Source organism: Catharus ustulatus, chromosome Z (assembly GCF_009819885.2).
Source record: "Catharus ustulatus isolate bCatUst1 chromosome Z, bCatUst1.pri.v2, whole genome shotgun sequence".
Lineage (NCBI taxonomy): Eukaryota > Metazoa > Chordata > Aves > Passeriformes > Turdidae > Catharus > Catharus ustulatus.
Genome location: NC_046262.2, coordinates 8,337,654 through 8,360,627, shown reverse-complemented (window position 1 = coordinate 8,360,627; position 22,974 = coordinate 8,337,654). Strand labels below are relative to the sequence as shown.

General features: G+C 54.2%; 4 protein-coding genes across 5 annotated transcripts in view; 3 read left to right on the top strand and 1 right to left on the bottom strand.

The window, feature by feature from the left end:
• The first annotated feature begins 225 nt into the window (after positions 1 to 225).
• DCTN3 (dynactin subunit 3) lies at positions 226 to 4,937 on the top strand. Its single transcript, XM_033086211.1, has 7 exons — positions 226 to 567; positions 682 to 766; positions 1,652 to 1,738; positions 2,627 to 2,710; positions 3,290 to 3,348; positions 4,083 to 4,142; positions 4,558 to 4,937. The coding sequence occupies exons 1-7, from the start codon at positions 241 to 243 to the stop codon at positions 4,645 to 4,647; spliced, it is 792 nt and encodes a 263-aa protein (XP_032942102.1). The 5' UTR covers positions 226 to 240; the 3' UTR covers positions 4,648 to 4,937.
• Positions 4,938 to 5,755: 818 nt separating this feature from the next.
• RPP25L (ribonuclease P/MRP subunit p25 like) lies at positions 5,756 to 8,081 on the top strand. Of its 2 annotated transcripts, none has more exons than XM_033086406.2 (2): positions 5,756 to 5,835; positions 6,748 to 8,081. In XM_033086406.2, exon 2 carries the CDS (start codon positions 6,757 to 6,759, stop codon positions 7,303 to 7,305), a length of 549 nt encoding a protein of 182 aa, XP_032942297.1. In that variant the 5' UTR covers positions 5,756 to 5,835; positions 6,748 to 6,756; the 3' UTR covers positions 7,306 to 8,081. The 2 variants fall into 2 exon arrangements, with proteins under 2 accessions (XP_032942297.1, XP_032942298.1); XM_033086407.2 differs by lacking the exon at positions 5,756 to 5,835 and adding an exon at positions 5,885 to 5,991.
• A 2,836-nt stretch (positions 8,082 to 10,917) lies between these two features.
• ENHO (energy homeostasis associated) lies at positions 10,918 to 13,333 on the top strand. The gene is made up of 2 exons (XM_033085914.1): positions 10,918 to 11,003; positions 11,631 to 13,333. Exon 2 carries the CDS (start codon positions 11,923 to 11,925, stop codon positions 12,106 to 12,108), a length of 186 nt encoding a protein of 61 aa, XP_032941805.1. The 5' UTR covers positions 10,918 to 11,003; positions 11,631 to 11,922; the 3' UTR covers positions 12,109 to 13,333.
• Positions 13,334 to 14,293: 960 nt separating this feature from the next.
• The window catches only part of DNAI1 (dynein axonemal intermediate chain 1), a 136,253-nt gene continuing 127,572 nt past the window's right edge, over positions 14,294 to 22,974 (bottom strand). Inside the window, exon 20 of the mRNA XM_033085913.2 lies at positions 14,294 to 14,558. Within this exon, the coding sequence (XP_032941804.1) occupies positions 14,454 to 14,558 (105 nt within the window). The 3' untranslated portion in view covers positions 14,294 to 14,453. The remainder of the gene's footprint in view (positions 14,559 to 22,974) is intronic.

Genomic DNA, 22,974 nt, shown 5'->3' with positions numbered 1-22,974 from the left:
TGAGTGTCAGCTGAAGGCAGCAGCGTGGCTGGGGTTGGCTGTACCCTTCATTAGTGCTTCTCTTCTTCGCGAGTGTCACCTGCGGCAGTCGATAATAGAAAGGTGAACGCGGGCAGATAGAGGCCCGGGGGAAAGCCGGCGGCAGCCTCCCGGATTTCAAAGGGCCTGCATTCACACGGATCGCTATGTCAATTCCTTTTAATACATCCGAGCGCCTCTTTCCTGGAGGACCACGCCGGAATGAAGCGGCCATCGACTGCCCTCCCAGGCGGCGGGGGGGGCTGCACGCCTCCCTCTGCAGTGCAAATCGCCATCGACCGCTCCGCACTCTCTGAGAGGGGGCGCGCTCCGCCAGGCGCGGCCTCCCCTCCCGCCTCCATGGCAACCGCGGTCCTTAGCAACGTGCCGCCATGGCAACCGCCGGGGCGCGCCGGAAGTGAGGCGCGGCCGCTTCCGCCCGGCACGAAGATGGCGGCGGGCGCTGCGGAGCTGCGGCGTTTGGAGTGGCGGCTGGAGGAGCTGGAGCAGCGCGTCGGCCTCGGCGGCGAGGGCTGCGGGCCGCGGAAGGTGCGGGCGGGGAGCTGCGGAGAGCGGCCGGGGCCGTATGGTGCAGCCCGGAGAGGCCTGGGGTGCCGCGGCCCGGCGGGCCCTGACAGCGCCATCCCCTCTGTGTCTCTGCAGGTGGCGGAGGAGCTGGTGAAGGTGCAGGTGACGCTGAACAATATTGCCGGCAAGAGGGAGAGGATCAAAATCCTGTTTAAGAAAAGTGAGCGGGTCTTGCGCTAGAGGAGGGGTGGCGGAGGGCGGGAGGGGGAGCTCTAAAACGTTTTGCTGCTCTAAAAAGTACCTTCCCCACACTTGTTTATTTTGGGCTCTTAGTTCAGTTTATTTGGCACAGAAATAAGTAAGTGAGATAGGTTTTTTTGTTCGCTGTTCTCCTACTCAGCAGTCGGGGGTGGGAAAAGGGTGGCTGCAGTCCATTATTTGCTCAATTTCCATCTGCCCATGTCAGTGCCAGGATTTGCTCTGCCTGAAATGCAGCCCCTGAAGGCTCTTAGTGTAAATTCCTGAAATTAATTCCTGCACTCTTGGACTTCTTGGGCATCCTGAAGTAGCTCTGCCCTCTGTGTGTGGTGGCAGCAATAAAATTCACACTCAGTGGGCAGACCTGGGGTGCTGCCTCCAAACTGGGGGGTACTTTGTCCTGCAGCTCTGCTTGTTGGGCAGGTTTTGCTGTCTGTTGTCACAGGAGGGGCAGGGAGGGTCACTGTAGTCCAAGTCTGCAGTGGCTGCTCAGTGTAAAAGCATCAACCATGTATTTGTGGATGATTTAAAGGACCAGGATGGGGAGCTGTTGGCTATTTTGTCCTGAGGGTGGGAGGAAGTAGATTTTACTCACCTTTGATAATTGCTATCCAGACAAAAAGCAAGACTTCCCGTCATTTCCAATGCGGTGGTTTCTTGGTTTGAGCCATTTGTAAGTTCTGGTCACAGAGCTCCAAAGTCACATAGAAATTAATTAACATGGGGGAAAAAATAAAAAGGTATGTTTGCAAAGTAATCTGATACAACCCTTCCCCCTGGGAGGGGAAGCTGCTCTTGTGATTGACATCTCCTCTGCTTTTTATCCCTCTCCTGTTTATCCCTCCAGTTGAAGATGTAATAAAATACCTTGACCCCCAGTACATTGACAGGATGGCTGTTCCAGATGCTATGAAGCTGCAGTTCATCTTGGCAGGTATGGCATGAAATGAGGGGAAATGGGAGGCTTTTGTAGCACTGCAAAAAGAAAGTGTCCTTTACCTAAGATGGATCGGGATGGATTTCTTTTCTTCACTTGTGAAGATGTGGCACGGCATGCCCTGTGGAGGTATCAGAGAGATGGTTTGTACAAGGATGTTTTTCACCCTCAGTGCTCCCTCATGCACAGCCATGCTGCAGTTTTATCAGCTCTGATCTCTGCCATATTGATCATTCACTTTAGCCTGAATTAATCAAAGGCTGGTAAGAAAAGCTGGAGCAAGAATGGTTTTCTCACCCAACTTCCAGTATTCTCCAGGCTGTGACAAAAATAGAAGACTTTTGGGTGTATTTCGACACCCCCTAGCCTCGTCCTCTTTTGATCCAAGGAATTTGATCAACCTGTGATGGTATAATCTGTGAGTGGAATGCCACAGAATCATTGAGTGTTAAGGGGGTGGAAGGGCCCTTAAGGACCATCCAGTCCCAGCCCACCCTGCCATAGACAGGGGCACCTCCCCAACTATCCCACGTCGCTTAGACCTCCATCCAACCTGGTCTTGGGATGGGGCATCCACAGCCTCCTGGGCAACCTGTGCCAGTGTCTTACTGAAGAAGAACTTCTTCCTAATATCCAGCCTAAATTTCCCCTCTTTCAATTTGTACCCATTATTCCTGGTCCTATCATTAGAACTTGGTGGAGAGTCTGCTGCATAAAATTGGTGTGAATCAAGACCCAGGGACAAGCAGCACAAAAGTGTAAATAAAATCATAAACAAGCTCCTTTCTGTAAAGACAGATCAGCTGAAAAAATTACCACTATTTGTGAAAAGTGAAAGGAATGTTTTTTGTTTACTGATGCTGCTTCTTGTCCCCCCTCAACCAGAGGAACAGGCTATTCCTGCCCGTGCAGCCCTTCTGGAGCAGGTGAAGAACCTCCAGCCCATCTTGGACAGCACCAGTATCCAAGGTATGCATGTTCTTCTGCAAGCTGGAGCTGCAAATGCCAGCTGCTAAGCTGTGGCCTTTCCTGCTTCCTTTCTTTTCTCTTGAGCCTGAGACTAGAGAAGAGGACAGCTTAGTGGTGTGAGAGTAAACTGAGTGCACACTTGGTCTGCTCCTGCCTCCTGCTGCTCTAGCCTCCCTTACAAGGTCAAGGAGGTGATAGAGTAACTTGTGGAGCAGGCTAGGGACAGCACTGTGACAGAGAGAGTGGAGCCTGGCAGGTCATTCCTTCCTCTGAGATCTTTTACATCCAGAACATCTCTGTTCCTGGCACAGATGGAGATACCTTTTCTGCTATCCAGGTGGTTTACTCCTGTGTGGTTCTTGAGTAGCTCTCGCTGTGGGCATCCCTGAGCTCGTGGCATGTGCAGGGTAGTTAAGTAGATCTTTTAAATTGTGTATGAGTTTTATGTGTGGTGTGGGATACTTGCACTCAGTGAGTGGACTTCTGCCGTGCTGTAGTCATGGAAGAGTAATGGGCTTTACTGTGGGAACTATTCCCATGTGCTGTAAAACAACCCAAGCTGATTTCTCCTGCTTCCAGCGGTTCCTGACCATGCAGCCAAACTGCAGCGGCTCTCACAGATCCACATACAGCAGCAGGTACCGTGAATATTCCTATCAGTCTTGAATAGAAGGGTGTAGGAACCTTTTGCCAGTGACTGTACTGTGTTTGTAATTGCTTGAATTGCTCATTTATGGCAGTTTTTGTAATCAGAATATGCATACTACTGTCTTAAAGAAATTTAAGTACTCCAGGGGGGGAAAGGAGCCAAGATTTATGCCAGTCGAGTCCAAGTTGGAAATTTGCCTACCATAATCCTGCTAAAAACAGCTTTTAGTGATACATAGTAAGTGACAGTGGGTTTAACGATCTTGAATTCCCCCTTTTACTGAGACACTGAGCTGAATCATTGCACTCCTCCAGTGTCCTATTCTCTGGAATGTTGTTGACACTGTCACTCTGTCCCTTCACCCTTTCTCTCCCTGTATAAGCACTCCTCCAGCTGGCATAGCATGGGCAGTTTCTAATGGTCTCCTTCAGCATTTTGCTGTCAGTTTCTGTTCTGGGGCAAGCAGAGCCTGGATGCTGAGGAGAGGCAGGCAGCAATGCAAGCCTGGGGACTTTGGTGCTTCATGGGACCAGTGTTTGTGACCTTTCTCTTGATTGTGGAAACCTGTTCAGCTGCAGTGAGCACCCACAGCCAGGGCCTGAGCACTGATCTCAGTGCTGGCCTTGGATGAGTTTCCTGCTGTGCTGTTTGTCATGGACTGGGAAGGGAGAGATGTCCTTCACCTTATTTATTGCTCATGTGCTGTGACTCCCCTCTTCGCAGGAGAAGCGTCATGATCTCACTGACAGTGTCAAGACACTCCTTGAGGATTACAACAAAATGGTATCCTTTGAACTTCAGGCCTGGAGCACCTGAACTGACCTCTTACCCCTGGGCTGATCCTGTTAAACTCTGGGTTTAACAGCCTTTCTGAAGTGGTGACACCTGTGTCCCTGTCCTGGCTGCACAGGATCGCAGCGCCGAGGCACATCCCAAAACCACAGTAGGGAAGCTGTGTAGAAAGCCCTTGCATGGCAGTGGTATGTGGGGTTCACAAATGCCTCCTGGACTCCCTTGGGAGTTTGTGCTGTGCAGTGGCTCGGCCACAGGGTGGATCGAATCCATGTAGGCTTTCAACAGCCTGGTGCCCTGGGCCCCTCTCCTGAGGAATCAGGATGGTAACGGTGCTGTCAGGATGCTCTCCCCTGGGTTTCTTCCTCGCAGTTTCAGTGTTACTTTCCTTAAGTGTCATGCCCAGACCCTGCTTCTCTCCAAGCAGTTTGTGCAGTGGAATGAAATCCTGACACGTCTGGAAGCAGCCAAGCAAGCGAAACCTGTGGCAGAGTGATGGCAGAGCTGGGGGTGCGGCATGCCCAGAGCTCCTGTGGCACAGCCTGCATCCCACTGGTCCCAGCTCCTTCCCGCTTGGTGCGAGCATGCTGGAGTGACATGGCAGGATCCTGGGGCACCCAGCTCTGCACAGAGCAGTGCCAGCCCCCAGTCAATGCCACGCTGCTCCTTAAACTGCCACTGTTTGCCGATCTTCCACTTCTCTGAAATGCATCTCGGTTTTAACATATTTAAAACCCCTTTCTGTGCTGCCTGTGGTGGACCATAGTAAAGTCCTGGAACGCTGAATGGGTTGTCTGTCTCTCCCTGGGTGTGAGGACTGCTCCTGGAACAGACTGGGAATTTTTCCCCAGGCAGTGATCTCTTGGAGGCCTCCAGGGGATGGCCAGTGGTTCCTTTCAGCCCTGGGACAAGGGCAGGTAAATTCCTTCCAGTCCCACAGTCTTCCTTGGGCTGTGCCCCGCACTCTTCCTGTTGGTGTGAGTTGTCTCTCCCCAGGAAATCTGGTCTCATGGAAGTTTCCCGCCTTGTTGTTTGCCCATCTCTGTGCTGAGAGAAGGCAGCAGCTTTTGCTTTTATCCTGCCTCTGCTTTTCTGAGGCTGCTACAAGCCAAAGCCCATGCTGACCCTTTCCCTTTACAGAGAGGGGCACAAGCCATGCCTTGCCTGGTCTGGCCGTAGCACGGAGTTTCCAAGGCCATGCTTTTGCGAGGGTCTCAAACCCTTCAGGTTGGTGAGACACTGCCCAGCTGAACGTGGCCGGGGAGTCCTGCAGGAGCGGGGCAGGGTCCCCGCAGGAGGTCCAGAAGAGCTTGCCGGTCCCGGTACTCTTCCTGATCAGCAACCTCTGGTTGTCAGACCACACTGGGGCTGCAGAAAAGCCTCGCTCCGTCCAGCTGCCTGGGGAGCTCAGGTAAGGGTGGGAGCTCACGCACGCCGTTTCGTGGGCGCGCACAGGGACACCGTGTGTGTGCCCGGTGCCGGCGGAGCTGGATGGGCGGCGGGAGCGGGGACGGCCCCGGGGACGGCCGGTGGGCGGGGCCCGCGGTTCGCCCCGCCCATCGCCTGCACAGTCAGGTGATTGATGGGCGTAGCCCCCATCAGGCCCCACCCGCCCGCCTCGCGCTTGCGCGCTCCCGGCGCCGGCCGCCATCTTGTGTCGAAGGGCGCGCTGAGGCGGCCGCAGGTGAGCCGGAGTTCCGCACGCCCCGCCGGGGCATCCCTGACTCCCACCCTGGCATTCCCGCATCCCACCCCGGCGACCTAGCTCCCCTGCTCTCCCCGGGCCGCGGCCCGGCCTCCCGGGCCCCCAGGCACGGATGGCGGCGGCGGCTGTGTGTGGGTGAGGGCCTCGTGTGCTCCCAGGGTCGGAGCTCGGCCGTATGTATCCCTGAGGGGGATGAGGTGCGGGGTGCAGGATCTGGGCGCAGCGGGACTCAGGAGCCTGCGGGTAACAGAATGCTGCGACCTTCAGCGCCTTGGGCTGTGCGGTGGGGACGTGGAGTGCCCTGCACAGGGTCAGGCAGTCTTAGGTCAGGATAGCACCTGCCTTGGCAGAGATGGCAGCTCTGAGACCTGTCTTTCTGTCTTTCCCTAGAGGAAACGTTTTTTTATTCCTGCAATCCTTGGCTTGCCATCTCCTGTGTGACATGCAGTGTTTTACCCTCATCTGGGCTGGCCAGGTCCCCATGAGCCTGGTTCTGTAACACGAGGTGCTGCACGTGAACTGTGCTTGAATTCGTCCTGTGCGTGTTCTGGTGCAGCATCCCCGAGTTCTGGTCTCAGTCATGCCAGGTCACTTGTTTGTTCTGTTTTCTTTTGAGATACAGCAGTCACCTCACCCTGCTGAGGTGGCGCTAATGCTGTTTTTTTCACAGCCTGCCTGCCAAGGCTTAGGCTGCCCTGTGGTAACATTCGTACTGTAGGTATGTCCTTATGAGCACTGTGGGCTAATCTTTTGGTTATGCCTTTCCAGGATATCCAGCCCCAATAGTTCAGAGTGCCCTTCAGAGGGAAGGCTGTAGCTAACTGTGGTGAGAATTTCTTTTTGCAGCAATTACAGTGGGCTAGATGTTCATGGGTCCATTTTCCTTTTCAGCACTGTAGAATGGAGAACTATAAGAAGACCAAAATTGTGGAGAAACCTTGTCCTCCTCCTTTCACCGACCTGCCTGCTGACATTATTGAAATGAAGGTGAAGGATGGGAGCAAAATTAGGAATCTGATGAGCTATGCCATGAGCAAGATGGAGCAGGACTCAGTGAGGCAGATTCTTTTCTCTGGCTCAGGCAAGGCTGTCAGCAAGACCATCACCTGTGTGGAAATCATGAAACGAAGGCTCAAGGAGCTGCACCAGATCACCAAAGTGCTCTTCAAACAGATCGAAGAAATCTGGGAACCCATTGTGCCTGAGGCCGGCCTCGATGCCTTGACAGTGAAGAGAAACATTCCTGCCATATGTGTCCTACTGAGCAAAGATGCTCTGGATCCTCAGGAGCCGGGGTACCAGGCCCCAGGATCTTTCGATGCCTTCTGGACTGAGACACTGAAAGCAGAATCGCAGGGCCAGATGAAGAGGAAGCAGGGTGGAGGCCGGGGAGCTGGCAGCACAGGGAAGCACCCTCGCTCCACCAGGGGAATGGCAGGGGGGCCCTGAGGCAGCAGCTCCGTGCGTGGTTCGGGGGAGCTGCAGAAACCAGCCCAGGGCTGCGGCTGCACAGCTGCTGCTGAACACGGGGGCTCACAGAGGTGTGAGGGGAGGGCAGGAGGAGCAGACTGTTAACCACTGGGTGTGATCATAGCTGTCTGAAAATGTGTTTTGACAAGTTCCTTTGCCAGAGGCTGCCAGGCTGTACTCCTTAGGGGTTTGTGGAAGATGGGAATTGCCTCCGCTTGAGCCAGAACTGTTGGTGTGCTGTCAGTGAGTCCCAGCGATGGGCTGCCAGCCCAGCCAGGTGTGAGGTGCCCGGGGATGCAGCCTGGGCAGTGGGACAGGCACCTGCCTGTGTGCCAGGTGCAGGTTGCTCTGACTGGTACAAAGGGGAGACAGGACTGATGCAGAATCCCCCGGCAGCTGCCAGCATTGCCCGGGCTCTTGAGCATGCAGACAGCAGGGCACAGGGCTGGGCCAGCCATTTCTGTGCCTGAAGAGTCCTTCTGCTGAGCCTGTCAGGGGATGTTGATTGTAGGACTGCCAGGATACAGCTCTGTCTGGCATCATGTGCATGTAGCTCCCTTTGGAGCTGGCAGTCGTGGTTCTCTCCCCAGACAGGCAGCAGTCAACTCGTGTTGTAACCAGCCTGAACTTCTGTGGCTCTGCAGCTGTCCTGGGGTGGTGGTAATGGGAAGCTTCAAAGGATCCTGTTCTTTCCCCTTTCTGCTCCTTGATAATGCACAAAGATGGCTTTAAAATAAAGGCATAACTTCATGTAACTTGGAAATTTGTCATGTCTTCCTCATCCCACTGGAGGTCACCCTGTAAGCATTGGTGGTGGGGCTGCGGCTGCTGGCTGAAGCTCTGCTCTACCAGCCCTCCTGCTGCTCTGCGTTTGTTCCTCTCATGACTGTAAATGGACCCTGATCCAAGGGGAGATTAATACCCAAATACCAACCTTTCACATCCACAATAGATCAAGGGGTTGGTTTTTTTTTTGCAAAGCTTTTTGCTAATTTTTTTTCTCCTATTTTAAACTGGATGGAACTGCAGCCTCAAAAGGACTCATCCTGAACTCTGCTGAGAGAGGCAAAGTATGGATCATCTTGTACAGTAGTTTCTCTCCTGGAGTAGGTCTGGTAAGTAATCCTGGGCTGGAGAGAAGGGCTGTTCCTGTGACAGGCTGAGCTCTCTCCTGAACAGCTCCTGCTTACACGGTGTCCTGAGCGTTCCCCGTCCTGCTCGCTCTTCCCCTGTTGCTGCTGGTGTAGTGAGCTCCAGGTGGACCCATCACTCTGCACTGTCAGTTAGAGGGTTACAATACAAGCGTTGAAAGAAGAGATTTTACCTAAGTGAGGGGGAGCAGGAGAGGTGCAAGCAGACAAGGCTCCACCGGCCTGTGTGGTGCACAGACACCTGCCTCGCATCCAAACGAGCGCCCGTAGAGCCTGGACTGTGCCACGCTTGCACGCCTGCTCCTCCCTTTCTGGTGGTCTTACTGCTTCCTGCCCTGCTGCCTGGAAATGCTTGGACCTGTCTACTGTGTCAGCAGATGTGAGTCCTGGGGATGGGACAGAGTTAATCTGTTTTATCTTCAGCTGTTCCCAGCTGCTGCTCCTTTACATCTAAGGAGGAGACTGCTTTTCTTGACTAATTAGCAGATTAGCCATAAATGCCAAGGAAGATGCTCGAGTGTCTAATCAGATGGCTTCTGACATTTCAACTGGCAATGTGTCTGTGTTTACTCAAAACACCCTCTTAGAAGAGAGCCGAGAGCCAGACCCTCAGGCAGCCTGTGTAACCCTCCCTCATGGCCGTGGCACATATAAAGCTGCTTCATCAAAGCTGCAAAGTGTTTGTTATTTTTGTTTCACTGGAAGTTATCCTCAGCTGACTTGGTGTCTCTCCCTTCGGGACAGAGCTTTACCCAACCATCACACCCATGGGTTCAGGTCAGCTGAGATGTCCCAGCTCCCTTATAGCTGTGCCCTTCACCCATCCTTCATCCAGCTGCCTCTTCTCCCATGGACACACCCCACGTGTGGCCTGGCTGCCACGGACCCCGGTGTCACTGCTGTGCATCTGTGTCACCAGGCAGATGTGGGGCCTGGATGTGGCAATTGCAGATGCTGATCCCTGCAAGTCTCCAGGAAGCAGCACCCTGAGGGCCCCTCCAGCCCCTCCTCCTGTCTCCCAGCCATCTCCTGGGTGCCACATCTGTGTCCTTCAGCAGGAGAACCCACTCCTTGGGGTGATGCCCCACACGAGCGCTTCTCTGGCTCCAGTACCCATTTGGAAGCTGGCAGCTATGTCCAGGGTCAGGCTGCCCTGTACCTCAGCATCCCCACCGACAGGACAGGGGCAAGCTGGCTGTGCCAGTGAGGCTGATCTTGCTGATATTCCCAGGTCCTGATTGTCCCTCTTCTCCCTGGGTTATTATGGGGTTTAAGCCCACCCCTGCCTGCGTGCAGCTCCTGTGACCCGGGAAGGACCCAGCCCTGGCAAGTCCATCCTCAGCATCCTTAAGTCCGGATGTGAGTGGGACCAGGTGCACGTGTGTTCGTGTGTGAGTTTGTGTGCACACAGGTGTGTGCAGGGCAGGGCAGGCACCAGCAGCGAGAGCCAGCCGGTGGCCCCGGGCAGGGCAGGGCAGGCGGGAGGGCAGCACCGGGACCAGCACGGGCAGCACCAAGGGCAGAACGGTGGCCACCACCAAGGGCGGCACTGGGGGCAATACCGGGGGTAGTAACGGTGACGGTAGCGAGGGCAGCACCGGGGGCCGTACTGGCGACAGTACTGGGGGTAATCTTACTGGGGCAAGATCGGGAGCAGCACCAGAGCAGTACCAGTGGCAGTAGCAGGGCGGTACTGATGACAGTACCGGTGACAGTACTGGGGCAGTACCACTGACAGTACCGTGACAGTACTGCTGGCAGTACGGAGCAGTACTGTGATGGTACCAGGGCAGTACCGAGGGCAGTACCGTGACAGTGCTGGGGCGCTACCGGGGACAGTACTGTTACAATACCGGAGGAGTACCAGGGTAGTACCAGTGGCAGTACCGGGCCAGTACCAGGGCAGTAACAAGCCAGTACCGAAGCAGTACCAAGGCAATACCGAAGCAGTACCAGGGCAGTACCAAGGCAGTACCAGAGCAGTACCAGGGCAGTAACAAGGCAGTACCGAAGCAGTACCAGGGCAGTACCAGGGCAGTACCAGGGCAGTACCAGGGCAGTACCAGAGCAGTACCAGGGCAGTACCAAGGCAGTACCAGAGCAGTACCAGGGCAGCACCGGGCCGGGTCCCGGCCCGGGCCGGCAGAGCGCGCGCTGCCCGGTGTTGTCCCCCCCGCCACTCACGTGGGAGCCGGGCGAGGGGGCGTGTCCCGAGCAGGGCGTTCGGCCAATGGCAGGCGGCGGGAGGTGGGGATGACCAATCATGGGGCGGGGGCGGGGCTCCAGCAGGGCCCGCCCCCCGATGCCGGCGGGAGGGCGCGGGCGGCGCGCGGGGCTGCGGCACCCACGGGCGGCCGCGGCGGGACCGCGCCGGCTCCGAGCGCTCCGCGGGGCCGCGCCGGGGCCGCTCCGCGCCGGGACCCCGCGCCGCCAGCCCGCTCCGAGCTGGGCCCCGGCCCCGGCAGCGCCGCCCGCCCTCCCGCCGGTACCGGGGTCCCGGCGGTACCCGGGGAGAAGCGGAGGCAGGTGGGTAACGCTGGGGCCCCGCGGCGGGAGGGCGGAGTTGATGGGACCTGTTGCTCTCCGGTTTTCGGGGACTCTGTGGTTGTCCCGTTCTTCGGCGGGCGGGGGTCAGAGGCCCCGGGGAATGCCGCGGGCGGGGGTCAGAGGCCCCGGGGAATGCCGCAGCCGGGGCTCTGCCCGACCCCGGTAAAAAGCACAACGGGGGCTGCCCCGTCCCCTCTCCTGCCACCCGCCCCCACCCCGGGCCCGTTCTGGATGCGGGACCTCGCGGCGGCGTCCCGCCGGCAGGAAAAGGAGTTGGAGGATGGCGAGGGGATCGGAGCCGGGCCAGGGCTGTCCGGAGTCACCCAGGAGTGCACGGGGAGGAGCGCTTGGGCCGGGATGAGGTGATGGGTCTCCTACTGGGAACACCTCCAGCTTGCTGGCCCACGCAGAGGATGAGGGGCAGAACCAGGGCTGGAAAGGAGTGCTGGAAACATCCCCCAAGCAGCATCTGACCTGGGAACTGCTGCAGCCTTCGAACTCCAGCGGAGCCCCGGGGACCTTGGGGTCGCTGTCCCCACAGCCCACCCCGAGGGGCTCGCACTGTCTGTCCCTTCGTGACACCCACGGTGTCTTTCTCTCTTCCAGGTGCTGGGGGGAGAACAGTGATCCCTGTGTCCTCACTGCCCTGCCGGGGGAGGGGAAGCCGAGAGAAACCTTCCCTGTGGTGTGGTCAGCCCGGGACTCAGCTGCGAGCGGCCGAACTGACGGGGTGACACTGTGCTGCTGCCGGCCTGGCCCCATCGCCATCCCACCGCCAGCCGTCCCCTTTGTCCCCTGCTAATGCCAGCAGCTGGAGGCTGCACGCTCGATCGCTGCCCCAGCATCCCAAGTGTGAGACCGGGCTGTGGGCCCCACCGATTCCTGCGGGACAGTGGCCATGGCGGCTGCTCTCTCCACTGGAGCGATCGTGGCAATTTCTTTTAACTGTGTCATCGCATTGCTCATCCTCATCCTCTTCCTCATCCTCTGCAAAGCCTGCAGGACCCCCTCATGTCCCAAGAAGACCCCGGCTTCTGATGTGGATGAGTCAAAGAATGAAGAGAAGTACCTGCTGCAGCCCTGATCTGCCTGGAGACTGAGGTATCCGAAGGAGTTGTGCCAGACTGGATGCCTGTGCTGCGAGTCGAGTGCTGGACCAGGCACGATGAAAGCTGAGGGGACACCCAAATGCTTGCAGGGGCTGTGACAGGGGGCACAGTCCTTTGGCTTTGCGGTTTTGGTGTGTGAAGTTCCTGCGAGTGCCCACAGTGATGACGGGGATAGAGAGAAAACTGACGGGGATATACAGGGACAGTCATGCCTGTCCCAGCAGCCAGTGAGCACAGCAGGAGTCTGCCTTCAAGTGTACCCCTTGTTTGGGAAGAGCTTGTGGGCTCTTCTCTAGTGCTCATGGCCTGGGACTGTAGCAACAACATCACAGACCTGAGCAAAGCTGGTTGGGGGCCTGGAGAGGGGAGGCAGCAGGGCTGGCGCAAGTGCTTCTTCTGAGCAGCTTGACTGCTCCATGGCAGGGTGTGCCCAGGGGAACCTGGGCAGCCCAGCCCCACCCTGGCAGAGCAGAGTTACCAGTCCAGGTGTTTGGGGGTGCCCTCAGCCTCAGGTGGGCATTTGGCAGATGTCTGCCCAAGCAGCGGGTTTAACAAGGCACAAGGGAGTCTGCATGGTCTGCCTGATCATCCCCAGCCTGTCAGTCCCCTCCAGCACTAGCACCAATGCTGCTAGGCAAGTGACCCTCCTCCTCCTCGCTGGGTGCGTGTCCCTGCCCTTCCCCCTGCCTGCTCCCAGCCAGTCAGTGGTATTTGCCCTGCCTGTGAGCAGCAGACGTGCCCTTGTAGGCATCCCCGATCCTGCTGAGAGCAGCCTGGTGTGGCTTTATCCTGGGGAGATGGGAGACCTGGGAAGATGAGGGTGCCTGGACAAATAGCTTTGAAGGTTCTTTGACCCTGCCTGTTCCCTGGGGATCACAGTGGATCTATGGGGAGGGATGCTGTCACCTGGCTTGACTGCAAGCCTGGCAGCTGCATCCCTCGCCCTGCCAGTGGGTGCTGTGGGTTTTGGAGGGCTCTGCCTTGCCTTTCCTAGAGCCGAGCAATAGCCACAGTCACTGCTGGCATAGCCACTGCAATAAGGGGACAGAAGGGTGGGGTGGGAGGGATGCCAGTCAGGGCTCCTGCACAGGCTTGGCCAAGCCTGGCAGAGCCTGCGGCTCCTCCCCAAGTCAGGAGTAGCAAATATATCCCTTTGCAGCCTTGTTTTTATTATACTAATAAACGATTGTAGGACCCACATTTTGTCTCTGAGCTCTACTCAGTGCCTGGAAAATTCGGAGGGAAGTGGCACGTCCTGCTGTTGTGCAGGGCTGCAGAGCAGCTGCCTCGGGGCTGGGGGCACGGGAGGACTGTGGGTGGTTTGCTCAGGCTTGGTGATGTCCACATCCGTCCGTGGCTTTTAAATGCTGAGTGAACCCTGACTTCGTGTTTCCTGCCTGCCTGCCTGGCCTGGGGGCATGTGGGAGTCAGCAGGGAGCATTCCTCAACCTCTGTGCCAAAGGCACGGGAGAATTTCCAAGCTGTGGCCTTACTTTACAAGGATGCTGGTGGGAGCTGAGGCCAGCTGAGCATATGGAGGACACCTGCCACCACACCTGTCTAGTGGCTTTGGTCCCCAGGCCTGGGAGCTGTGCACAAGGACCTGGTGGTGACAGCCACTGCTCATCAGCATGCTGTGAGGCCACTGCTGCTCCTGCTGCCACCACAGCCACACAGCAGCTAATCCTCTGCTGCACACAGAGTGGTGGAAAGCTCTGCCAACCCCAGAGGCACTAGCTGGGCAGAGGCACCCCAGCCCCATGCTGAGGCCCCTGGGGAGAGGGGAGCTGTGAGCCTCACACAGCTGGTAACTGGCAGCTGCTGCCACGTGCTGACTAGAGTCATGAAACATCTTTCTCCCACAGTCCTGGGGCACAAGGCCAGGTTTCCAGGCACCTTCTGGCTTAGGCTGCCACCCCAAAATCCAGGTGTGGCATTCCATTTGACTTGCACATATGCCCAAGGAGGGCTGCAGCTCAGAGCTCAGTTTCTCTGGCCACTACTCACCAGTGGGACTGGCTGCCATGAAGCTGCAGCCCTGAGGTTTTCCTAGGCCCCCTCCTGCCCTCCATAGGGCTCTCATCTGGTGCAAGCCCAGTCAAGGCTTGGGGAAGCCATGCGTGATGAGATTTGCCTAACCCAGACATGACTGCACAGCTCTCCCAAGCACCTCTGTTTATTTGTCTGGGCACAGAGGCAAAGTGTTCCTGCTGTGTAAAAAGTGGGCAGCAAGGGCCCGTGGCTTGCATGCCAAGCAGCCACCGATCAAAGCCGAGCTTGTTTGGCCAGAAGCTGCCCACAGAGACATCATTCCCCTCTCTCACTTCTCTTCTTTGCTCCCTGGCCCTCTCACCAAGCTAAGGAGCTTCTCCAGTTTTGCTATTTCCACCTCAGGACCTTTCTTCACCTCCTGGCCTTTCTTCTCCTGCAAGAGACCAAGCAGGACATAACTGTGAGCAGGGAGGAAAGCAAGGATGAGGAGGGGTCCAACACAGGGAGGGCTGCTGGAGTGCTGTGTCTGAGCTCATGCCTCACTGAAGGCTGATCCACAGGAGGATGCATCTGCCCATCGTCATATTTCAAGCCCAAGGTGCCATGAAATGTGTGAAAGTTCCTATGAGCTGGGAAAGGACACTAATGCAGTGTTTGGATAGGAATGAGAGGGAATCTGTTGCTCTACAGTGACTCAAAGCCTCTTCTGCCTCTCTCTTCCTAGACCTTCTTATCCCCATGGGACTGGACCACCCTCTAAGCTATGCCCCCAAGTTGTAGCTAGGGGCCAGGTATGCAACACTGCTAGGGCAGTGACAGTGGTGCAGATGTCCAGACCTCTCCAAAACAGCCCCACCATGCCCATCCCGTGCAGGGCTCCTGGGCAGAGGCAGCCACAGGAGCAGGAATCACCCCTTCTGCACCCAAATGGGTTTGTCCAGGAGGGCAGCTGAGTGTTGACAGCCCCTAACTTGGTGGGGAGAAGTGAGTCAGGGCTCCCAGGTGTGCTGTTAACTCCTCACTGAGGCTCTCCTGTGCCTAGACACACTTCTGTGCCAACCCTGATTCACACCCCAGCATGGGCAGGGAAGACAAGCACTTCCCACAGTCCCCTAGCACCTGTCCCAAGCATCCCAGGGGCTCCCTGCCTGAGTGCTAAAGCAAAGTACCAGAATCTTGAGAAAAATCACATAGACCAAGGGAAAGAACCTGCCCAGCTCAACTCTTGTTTGTTTGGGAGCAGCAGGAACTTTCCAGGCCTGGCAGAGGACGAAGGCTGAAGGCACAAATTCCACTCAGTGCACTGGGCAGAACATGTTTCTGCTGTACTGTGGGCTACAGCATTACTCTCAACAGAGTTCTGGCACTTTGGAAAAGTGATTAACAGGGTTTAGGCTCGCCAGGTTCACATCACGTAAGACACAGCTGCAGCAGAGGAGTTTTCCAAGCTACACTGAGCCCACCAAGCCCTCCTGCAGCTGAGCATCTACCCCATGAGATTTCTCTGAAACAGTATCCCTCTCTTCCATCAGGAAATGTTGCCATTCAGTCAAGCCTTCCCGTCACCAGCCTGCTGGATCTCTCCTTGCCTCTGGATTTGGTGGGATACCCCTGCTTTGAGGCTGGGGAGCTCCTCTGTGTGCACCATGGCTCTGGGCACCCCAGAAAGCTGCCAAGCACAGGTGATCAGGAGGGCTGGCACCAGTGTGCTCACTTTTTGTCTGGCAGGTGGGCTCAGGAGAGGTGGCAGTGGGCTTCCAACACCGCGACAGAGCAAAGGGAGAGGAACATCCCTGACCACACTTGGAGGCAGCCTCCAGGAAAGCTGCTGTACTGGCTCTTCTTGGCATCCCCAAGCACAGCCCCTGCTCTCTGTGCTCTCAGAAGGCCAGAGGAGCAGCACTCAGCATTGGAGGAAGGAGACTGCCAGCTTCCCTCTCTGCCCACTTAGAGCAGATCAATTCTCCTCCCGCTGAATCAGCCCCGCTAATGGCCACGGGTGCAGCAATTACAAACACACACCTTCCCTCCAGGACTGCAGAAATGCCCGCGCACAACACGGAGGAAGTTGTAAGCCCGCATGCATCTCACTGCCTTTGTCTAGCAAACATGGGCACTGCTGAGTGATGACAACGCACAAAGAAGTCCCCGGGGAATCCCCATGTCCTCCCTCATCCCAGCCCAGTACAGCCTCTGTGGAACAGAGCTTTCCTCAGCTGCTGAGGACACTGCTGAGATGAAAGCAGTCCTGGGGGGAGGATGGGGGACAGGGATACTTGGAAACCCCTCTGCTTCCAAGAAGAGAGCCCCACTGCTGTTTTGAGCACTGAGATGAGCCCAGTTGTTATATTTTACTGAGTCCATTGGCTGCATGGTGGGACAGTGCTGGTTTGTATTAATGCCAACAGGTGAGCAGTGCCCTTCATGGCACTGGTCTGGGCACTGCCAGTGATGTTTGTAATAATGGCCCACACCACAGCAGAGCATTTCTGAGTGAGAGCCTTGGGATAAACACAGCTGCTCGAGGTATTTCAGGACTTAGTTATTTCTGTAGAAAAGCTGCTTTGCTGTCTGACAGCATTCAAACCCCTTGCTTTGGCACTCTGTCACACACAGCACCACACAAAGGTCCTCGGGACAGGCAAAAGAGGCACCTGCTTTGCTCAAATGGGAGGAGAAGATGCTGAAGCCACGTCCCACCAATCCATATCCATCCCAAGCCCTTTGATACTCTTCACTGGAAGGGTCAGGGAGAGTCCTTGACTGATGACTTGCAGGCTTTTGGGAACTATGTCTAAGCCTTTCTGAATTCACCAGCCTCAGGCAAGGCTTAGCTCCTGGTGACCAAACTGTCCCTAAAACTTTAACTTTCACACTGGCTCAGCTCCTTTGGTGCTTCTGAGCACGCTGCAACAAAGCCACATGCAAGCCTGTAATGAGCCGTAACTGAACCAGAGCCCTAATTTAACGCCACATAACCAAGCAAGCAAGATGACACAGGGAATGAAAATTATAATGTCCTTTTGGGGGCACTGGAATGGAAAGCTTCCCTTTATTCTGTCATCTGCTTCTCCCAGGGCACTTGTGCTTGTGAGCTGGCCAGGCCGGTGATGGCACTAGCACAGCTCTGAGGGATCTGCTTGGATGCACGTGGCAGCTTTCTACAAATCCAGGGGCTTTGGCTACACCAGACCTCTGAGGAGCAGTCCTTCTTGGAACAGAGCTATTGCCATGCCCCAGGGCACACACGAGGTGGGGAAGGGTCACTTCCACGAGCAGCTGCGCAAAAGGCTCTGCCTCCAGCAGATCCCACAGCCAGGTGTGGAGAGGACATTCATGGGACTCTGCCACCATGTGTAAGCCTGTTTTCCACTTATATCTTGCTCATACCACATCCATAGGGCTCACCAGGAGCTGAGAGTGAGTCAGGGCAGAATACCCTCCCCATGAAGCTGTTAGATGCAGAGCTGAGATTACATGGGAGGTCTGTCCCTGAGGAGCTCATGGAATGGGTATTGGAGCTGCTCAGAGCACTGTTTGCATCAACTTTATTGTTAATTGCTTCCAACTGGAGAGCAAAACGTTCCTGTTGAAATGGTGACAAGGGACATGCTAGGAAAGCTCATGGCAGGGCCAGAAAATGTGCTGGGGATGGACTCTGCCCTGCCTACAGAATGTGACCTCAGGAAGGAGAGATGTGCAAGAGATCCCTGTTTCTGTCCATGCTGCTATATTTGTTGCCAGGTTTCTCACAGCCCTTATATTCCCTTTACCTCATGTCTGGGGTCTTCCCTGGCTCATCAAGCATAAAAACTGAGGCAAGGGGCTCAGGCTTACAGGCAATGTGTGAGACCCTCTCAGCCCCAGGGTGAGTACTGGCACTGGAAGTGAAGCAGGAGGTGGGACATGACTGAGCTGAAGCCTCAGGGGTAAGGGTGGAGTGAGGACTAGGACAAAGATGAGGACGAGGTCTGGCTGCTTCAAGATCCCTTGACCCTTGGGAGTCTCAGCCCCACCCATCCCCATGCTGGCACATGCTGAACTCTGCAGTTAGGTTAAGGGACTCATTTAAACTGGAGTCTTGGCAAATAGCTTAATTCCCAGTACACCGCTGAGTTAATAAAACTCTCCCATAAAAGCTGGGATGCTGGCACTTTTCAGCTTCCATTGTCTTTTTCCCATTGGTCAAATAATCATAAAACATCTGCTTTAAAGTTTCGATTAAACAGGGCCAAACATGTTTGTGTAAAGCAGCAAGGAAGTCAACCACGCATTTGTCCATTTACATGCAACAGCAACATGCTTTTCAACCAGAGAGAGCACTGTGGCCCACTCACAGCCTGACCTGACAGCATCACGCATGGCCCATGGAACGACTACTGACAGACTGGAGATAAGGATTTAGGCTAATTCCATTACTGTTGGGAAATAAATGGCATAGTAAACGTTTTTGCAGGGAATGAAACCAGCAGAAAAGCCCAGGGGATGGCTGGGTCATTCAGGTGACAGCAGCCACACAGGGTCACTGGCCTCAAGAATGCATTTACCTCCAGCTTCAGGTACAACCTGGGCAGTTCAGGGCAAGCACCCCCACCTTACTCAAGATCACATCCTGACTCAGAAACCTTGCCTGGAATCTGCACTGGCCCATGCCAAAGCACATCAGGGCACGTGGGTCTCAGGGTCCCAGTTGATCTGCCTTTGCTTGTTGCAAGTCACCATTTAAATTGGGTAAGGCCCAGTGCCTGTGGCTCAGCAGCTCACATCTGCCAGGAAAGGCATGGGAGCAAAGGTCAGGACATCCAACAGGCAGGAAGGGCAAACACAATTGGATCAGACCTGGAAGCGGATGGGGTTGTCACTGGAAATAAACCAAAAGGAATTGTGCAGGGCATGTGGGCAGGAGTCACTGGTCCCTAAATAGTGGGGAGCTGCCCACAGCACACCACAGAGCTGGTTGGCTCACAAACATCCATGGGAGAGGGGAGGAACTGACCAGCAGCCTGGTCAAATCCATGGCCTTCAGGGAGCACAGCCTGTGTGAATTGTCACAGCAGTGTGTCTGCTCTGCCAGGGGCTGGTTGGGACTCCACCTCCTTGCTCACCCCCACTGCAGGATCCTCTGGCCAAGCAGTTGTGCACACAGCAGGAGCTGTTCCCTGAAGAATGTTCCCTGTTCTTGCTAACTGCAGAGCCTCGAGCAATGTCTCTTACAGACCACTAATTTAGGCACCTAAATTTAGCCGTAAAAAGACCACGTTTAACATGAAAACTTCAGTGAATAAGGCCAAGCTGAGTACAGATTTGTCTCATGGCAATCCCTATAGCTCCTCTGAACTGGGCATTACAATGCTTTGTTATGTCCTTCTGATTTTATCCCTGTACCCATTGCCAAAACCCACCAAAACCATTTAAAATTGTTGTATTCTGTCCTTTCCATTGTCTGACATAAGTTCAAAAGAGGGATGCTGTCATGGCCCTCAGCTCATGAATCACCAAATAAATAACTTTAAAGAGAAAGAAAAAAATTAAAGTTATCTTAAGCCATTATGGGTCTGACATGAGCCAATACCCTTAACTCTGCCCTGCACAGAGGCTGTGATTAGGAAACACCAACAGCAGGGTCCCAAGAGGTCACATTGCATTTTGTCAGCCTTGCAGACAATTTGGCTACACTCTTAACTGCGAGCTTTGGGTGTGTGAGATAAGAACAGCTTTCTTTTGGGGGTCATCAGCCTTAGTCACTGAAATGAGCTAATATCTATAGGATCTATTCAAACAGAACAGCCTGGTGAAAAAACAAACTCTTCACAAAGTAGGTGGAAAAGATTTTCAGTCATATCACTTAAGTGACTTATACTAAGCACTAAGAAAAACCATTGTGTGCTCACTGTGTGAGGCAATTACCCTGTCCTGGCACACTGAGACTTCCTGAAGAAGTCAGAGTGGAATAAAACCTTAAAAGCTTTTTCCTCAAGCCTAGGGAGTCCTGGTGGTGCAAACCATGATTGAGATAAGGATAGAGGGGATGGGATGCCCTTTCCTTCACCTCACTGTGGGGACAGGCAGTGCATTACCCACTCAAACCCTAGATCTTGCCCTACAGGATTCAGATTCTCTGCAGTGCCATTTGGCTCTTTGGGATGGGATCAATTATTTTAAGTAGCTTTTAACATTTTGGGAAGCCCCAGTACTCAAAGCCTATCTACATGCCACGTGTTGTAATGGCATAGGATGAAAAGGCTGGTGAGGGCATTAGTGCCCAGTGTTTTAGCTGTGGGATCTCTCAGACCCAAGCAGCAGGGGGGAAGGAAACAAGAAGGGGATTTTAATTGAGATTGTCCATAAAACCCATTAGACAGATAATGCCTTGTGCTTTAGCTCGACTTCAAATATTGCTGCAATTCCAGTGACATCCAGACACCAAACCTCAGTGTAACCTAGACAATCCAAAAGCTGACCAGGCTTCCCTAACTCTTGCACCCACCATGAAGGGCCACATCTGCAGCACCTCTTCACTTGGGTTGGCAAACCTGAAGTGAAAGGTTTGGGCACACACAGCACCCACAGGCATGTACATCAAGCCCATCCAGAGGGATAAAATCAAGGAAATGCCCTGCAGAATGCAGTGACCCCAGCATTCTTAAACTGTAGCCCTTGATTCCTGGCAGGCAGCACAGTCAGCCACCCAGCAACATTTTCTTATCACCCAGCATCTCTTTCTTCTTCTATTTTTTTTTTTAATTACTTCAGCTTTACTTTAGCATTTTGGCATGCCAGCTCAGTAAGCTGTTACGGATTAGAGTTTAATAAAAGCAATCCAACACGGATGTGAATATGCAGCTCCTGCAACTCTTGGGTACTGCTGTTATATCATAGAGCACAGCAACTCATGAGAGAATATTTGCGGTTGTATGAACAGTATATTTTAAAAAGTTTTTAAATGCCTTTTCCTCTGGCCACCATTGTTAACATACACATGTCCACCTTTATCACCTTTTAACTGCCTTTAAAAAGCCCAGTTGCTGTTTTTCTTTTAACACAGCACCTTCTGTAATTTTTTTAATATAGTTCATAGAAGTATTTGCATAGGAAGTGTATTCTTGGTTGCTTCTTGCATGGCAGGATGTGAATATACTTCATTTTGGATAAATACAAGTACACGGGAAACCGGATTTTGCTATTATTAGAAGTAAAAATAAATGTCCTTGCTCAAAGAAGCCTCATATGTAATAACATTAAATGCCAATGGCATGAAAGATGTATTACAACTGATATTCCTCTGCTTATGAAATAACTCAGTCTGCAATTTAACGTCAAGACACATTCCTTTCTTTCTCTTTCCTGCTCTCCATGACTGAACTCAGGAATGCTACAGAAATTCCACTAGATATTTCAGCCATGTAAACAATTGTGTCATCTCATCAATGCATTCTCCTGTGTATTTTTCATTTAAATCATAGAGTCACCTGGGGAGGGGATAGTTCACTAGTGTACTCTTGTCCATGGTGGGAGAAGCTACTCTTAAATTGCTTCTGACAGATGCTTGTCCAGACAAGCTGGGGTGCCCAGCACAAGGGGCCCCAAGTAGTTGATTGTCCCACTCTGGTCCCCAGTATCTGCACAGTAATTTCTTTTGAAACCCCTTAGGAATGGGTGCTGCCAACCCATCTCTTGGAGATGTCTGTCACCTGTCCCTCTTATGCCCACTGAAACCTCCTCCCTAGGTCTTTTCCTGCTGTCTTTTTGCTTCACAGCACTGCCTTTCTTCCCCTGCCAGCCCAGGATCTCTTTGGGAGTGCTCACTTCTCTCATCTCCCTGCTTCCAGCCTCTCAGATGGTTGTGTTGTCTTTGCTGCTCTCCTGCTCCTTGTGTCCCTCAAAACCAGTATCCAAAACTGGAGCAGAGGCTTTTGCACTGCAAAGCAGCATGACAGGATCAGATCGTGTTTCCTGCTCACTCCTCTCCTGCCTGTGCTCTCCAGTACATCTCTGCTCAGACAAGTGAGACCTTTTTCTGTTCACCTCCTCAGTCAGTCATTCCAACCTCTTTCCCTCTTCTGTTTGCCTCCATCCTCACCGAAAAGTATCCTGTTTACTTCAGACTGAGTCTCCCCATTTGCCTCAGATTAAATGACTTGCACAGCTTCTCTCCACCTGCTGCACAGGAAACAGCCAGGCAAATGATAAATGCCACACAAACACTCCCAGGCCCGGGAACCAGATACACTGTTAGCCTGGACAGCATGGGACGTCACACTAAATCGCATCAGCCACGACTGAGTTATGCTGCAGCATGCAAATCAGGGCTTAAAAGAGGTCAGCGAGGAGCTGGACACAGGACAAGAATGGGAAATCCTGCAGCTAGAGCTATTGTTTTTCCCTGGGATTTCACACAGTTACAGCTGAGAAATCCCTTCCTGCCCCACAGACAGGTAGGGCCCAGCTGTATCCCACCACAGGACTGCTCTGCCCTGAGAGCTCCTGAGGATTGCTGGTGTCAGCCTTCTCCTGGAATGGGCTTGGCACAGTGCTGCTCCATGCAGGATGTTTCTTGCCTGTTGAGACATCTGCCCTCTAAGCTCACGTATCCTGCAGTGATACTGAGGTTGTTTTGCACACTCCCCATCCACATTCACTGACCCAGCTGCATTGGACTGTCCACAAGGGTCTGAGCAAGAGCTGTGCAGAGAACAGAATCCATACTGATCTGACTACAAATGCAGGGCCCAAGCACTGCCTATCAGCCAGAAGCAGACAGGATAAAACAGTGCAGGAGAATTCCAGCAACATGCTGGGAGGCAGCTCAGGGAGTGCTTCTCTGGGGCACAGGCACCCACAGAACTACT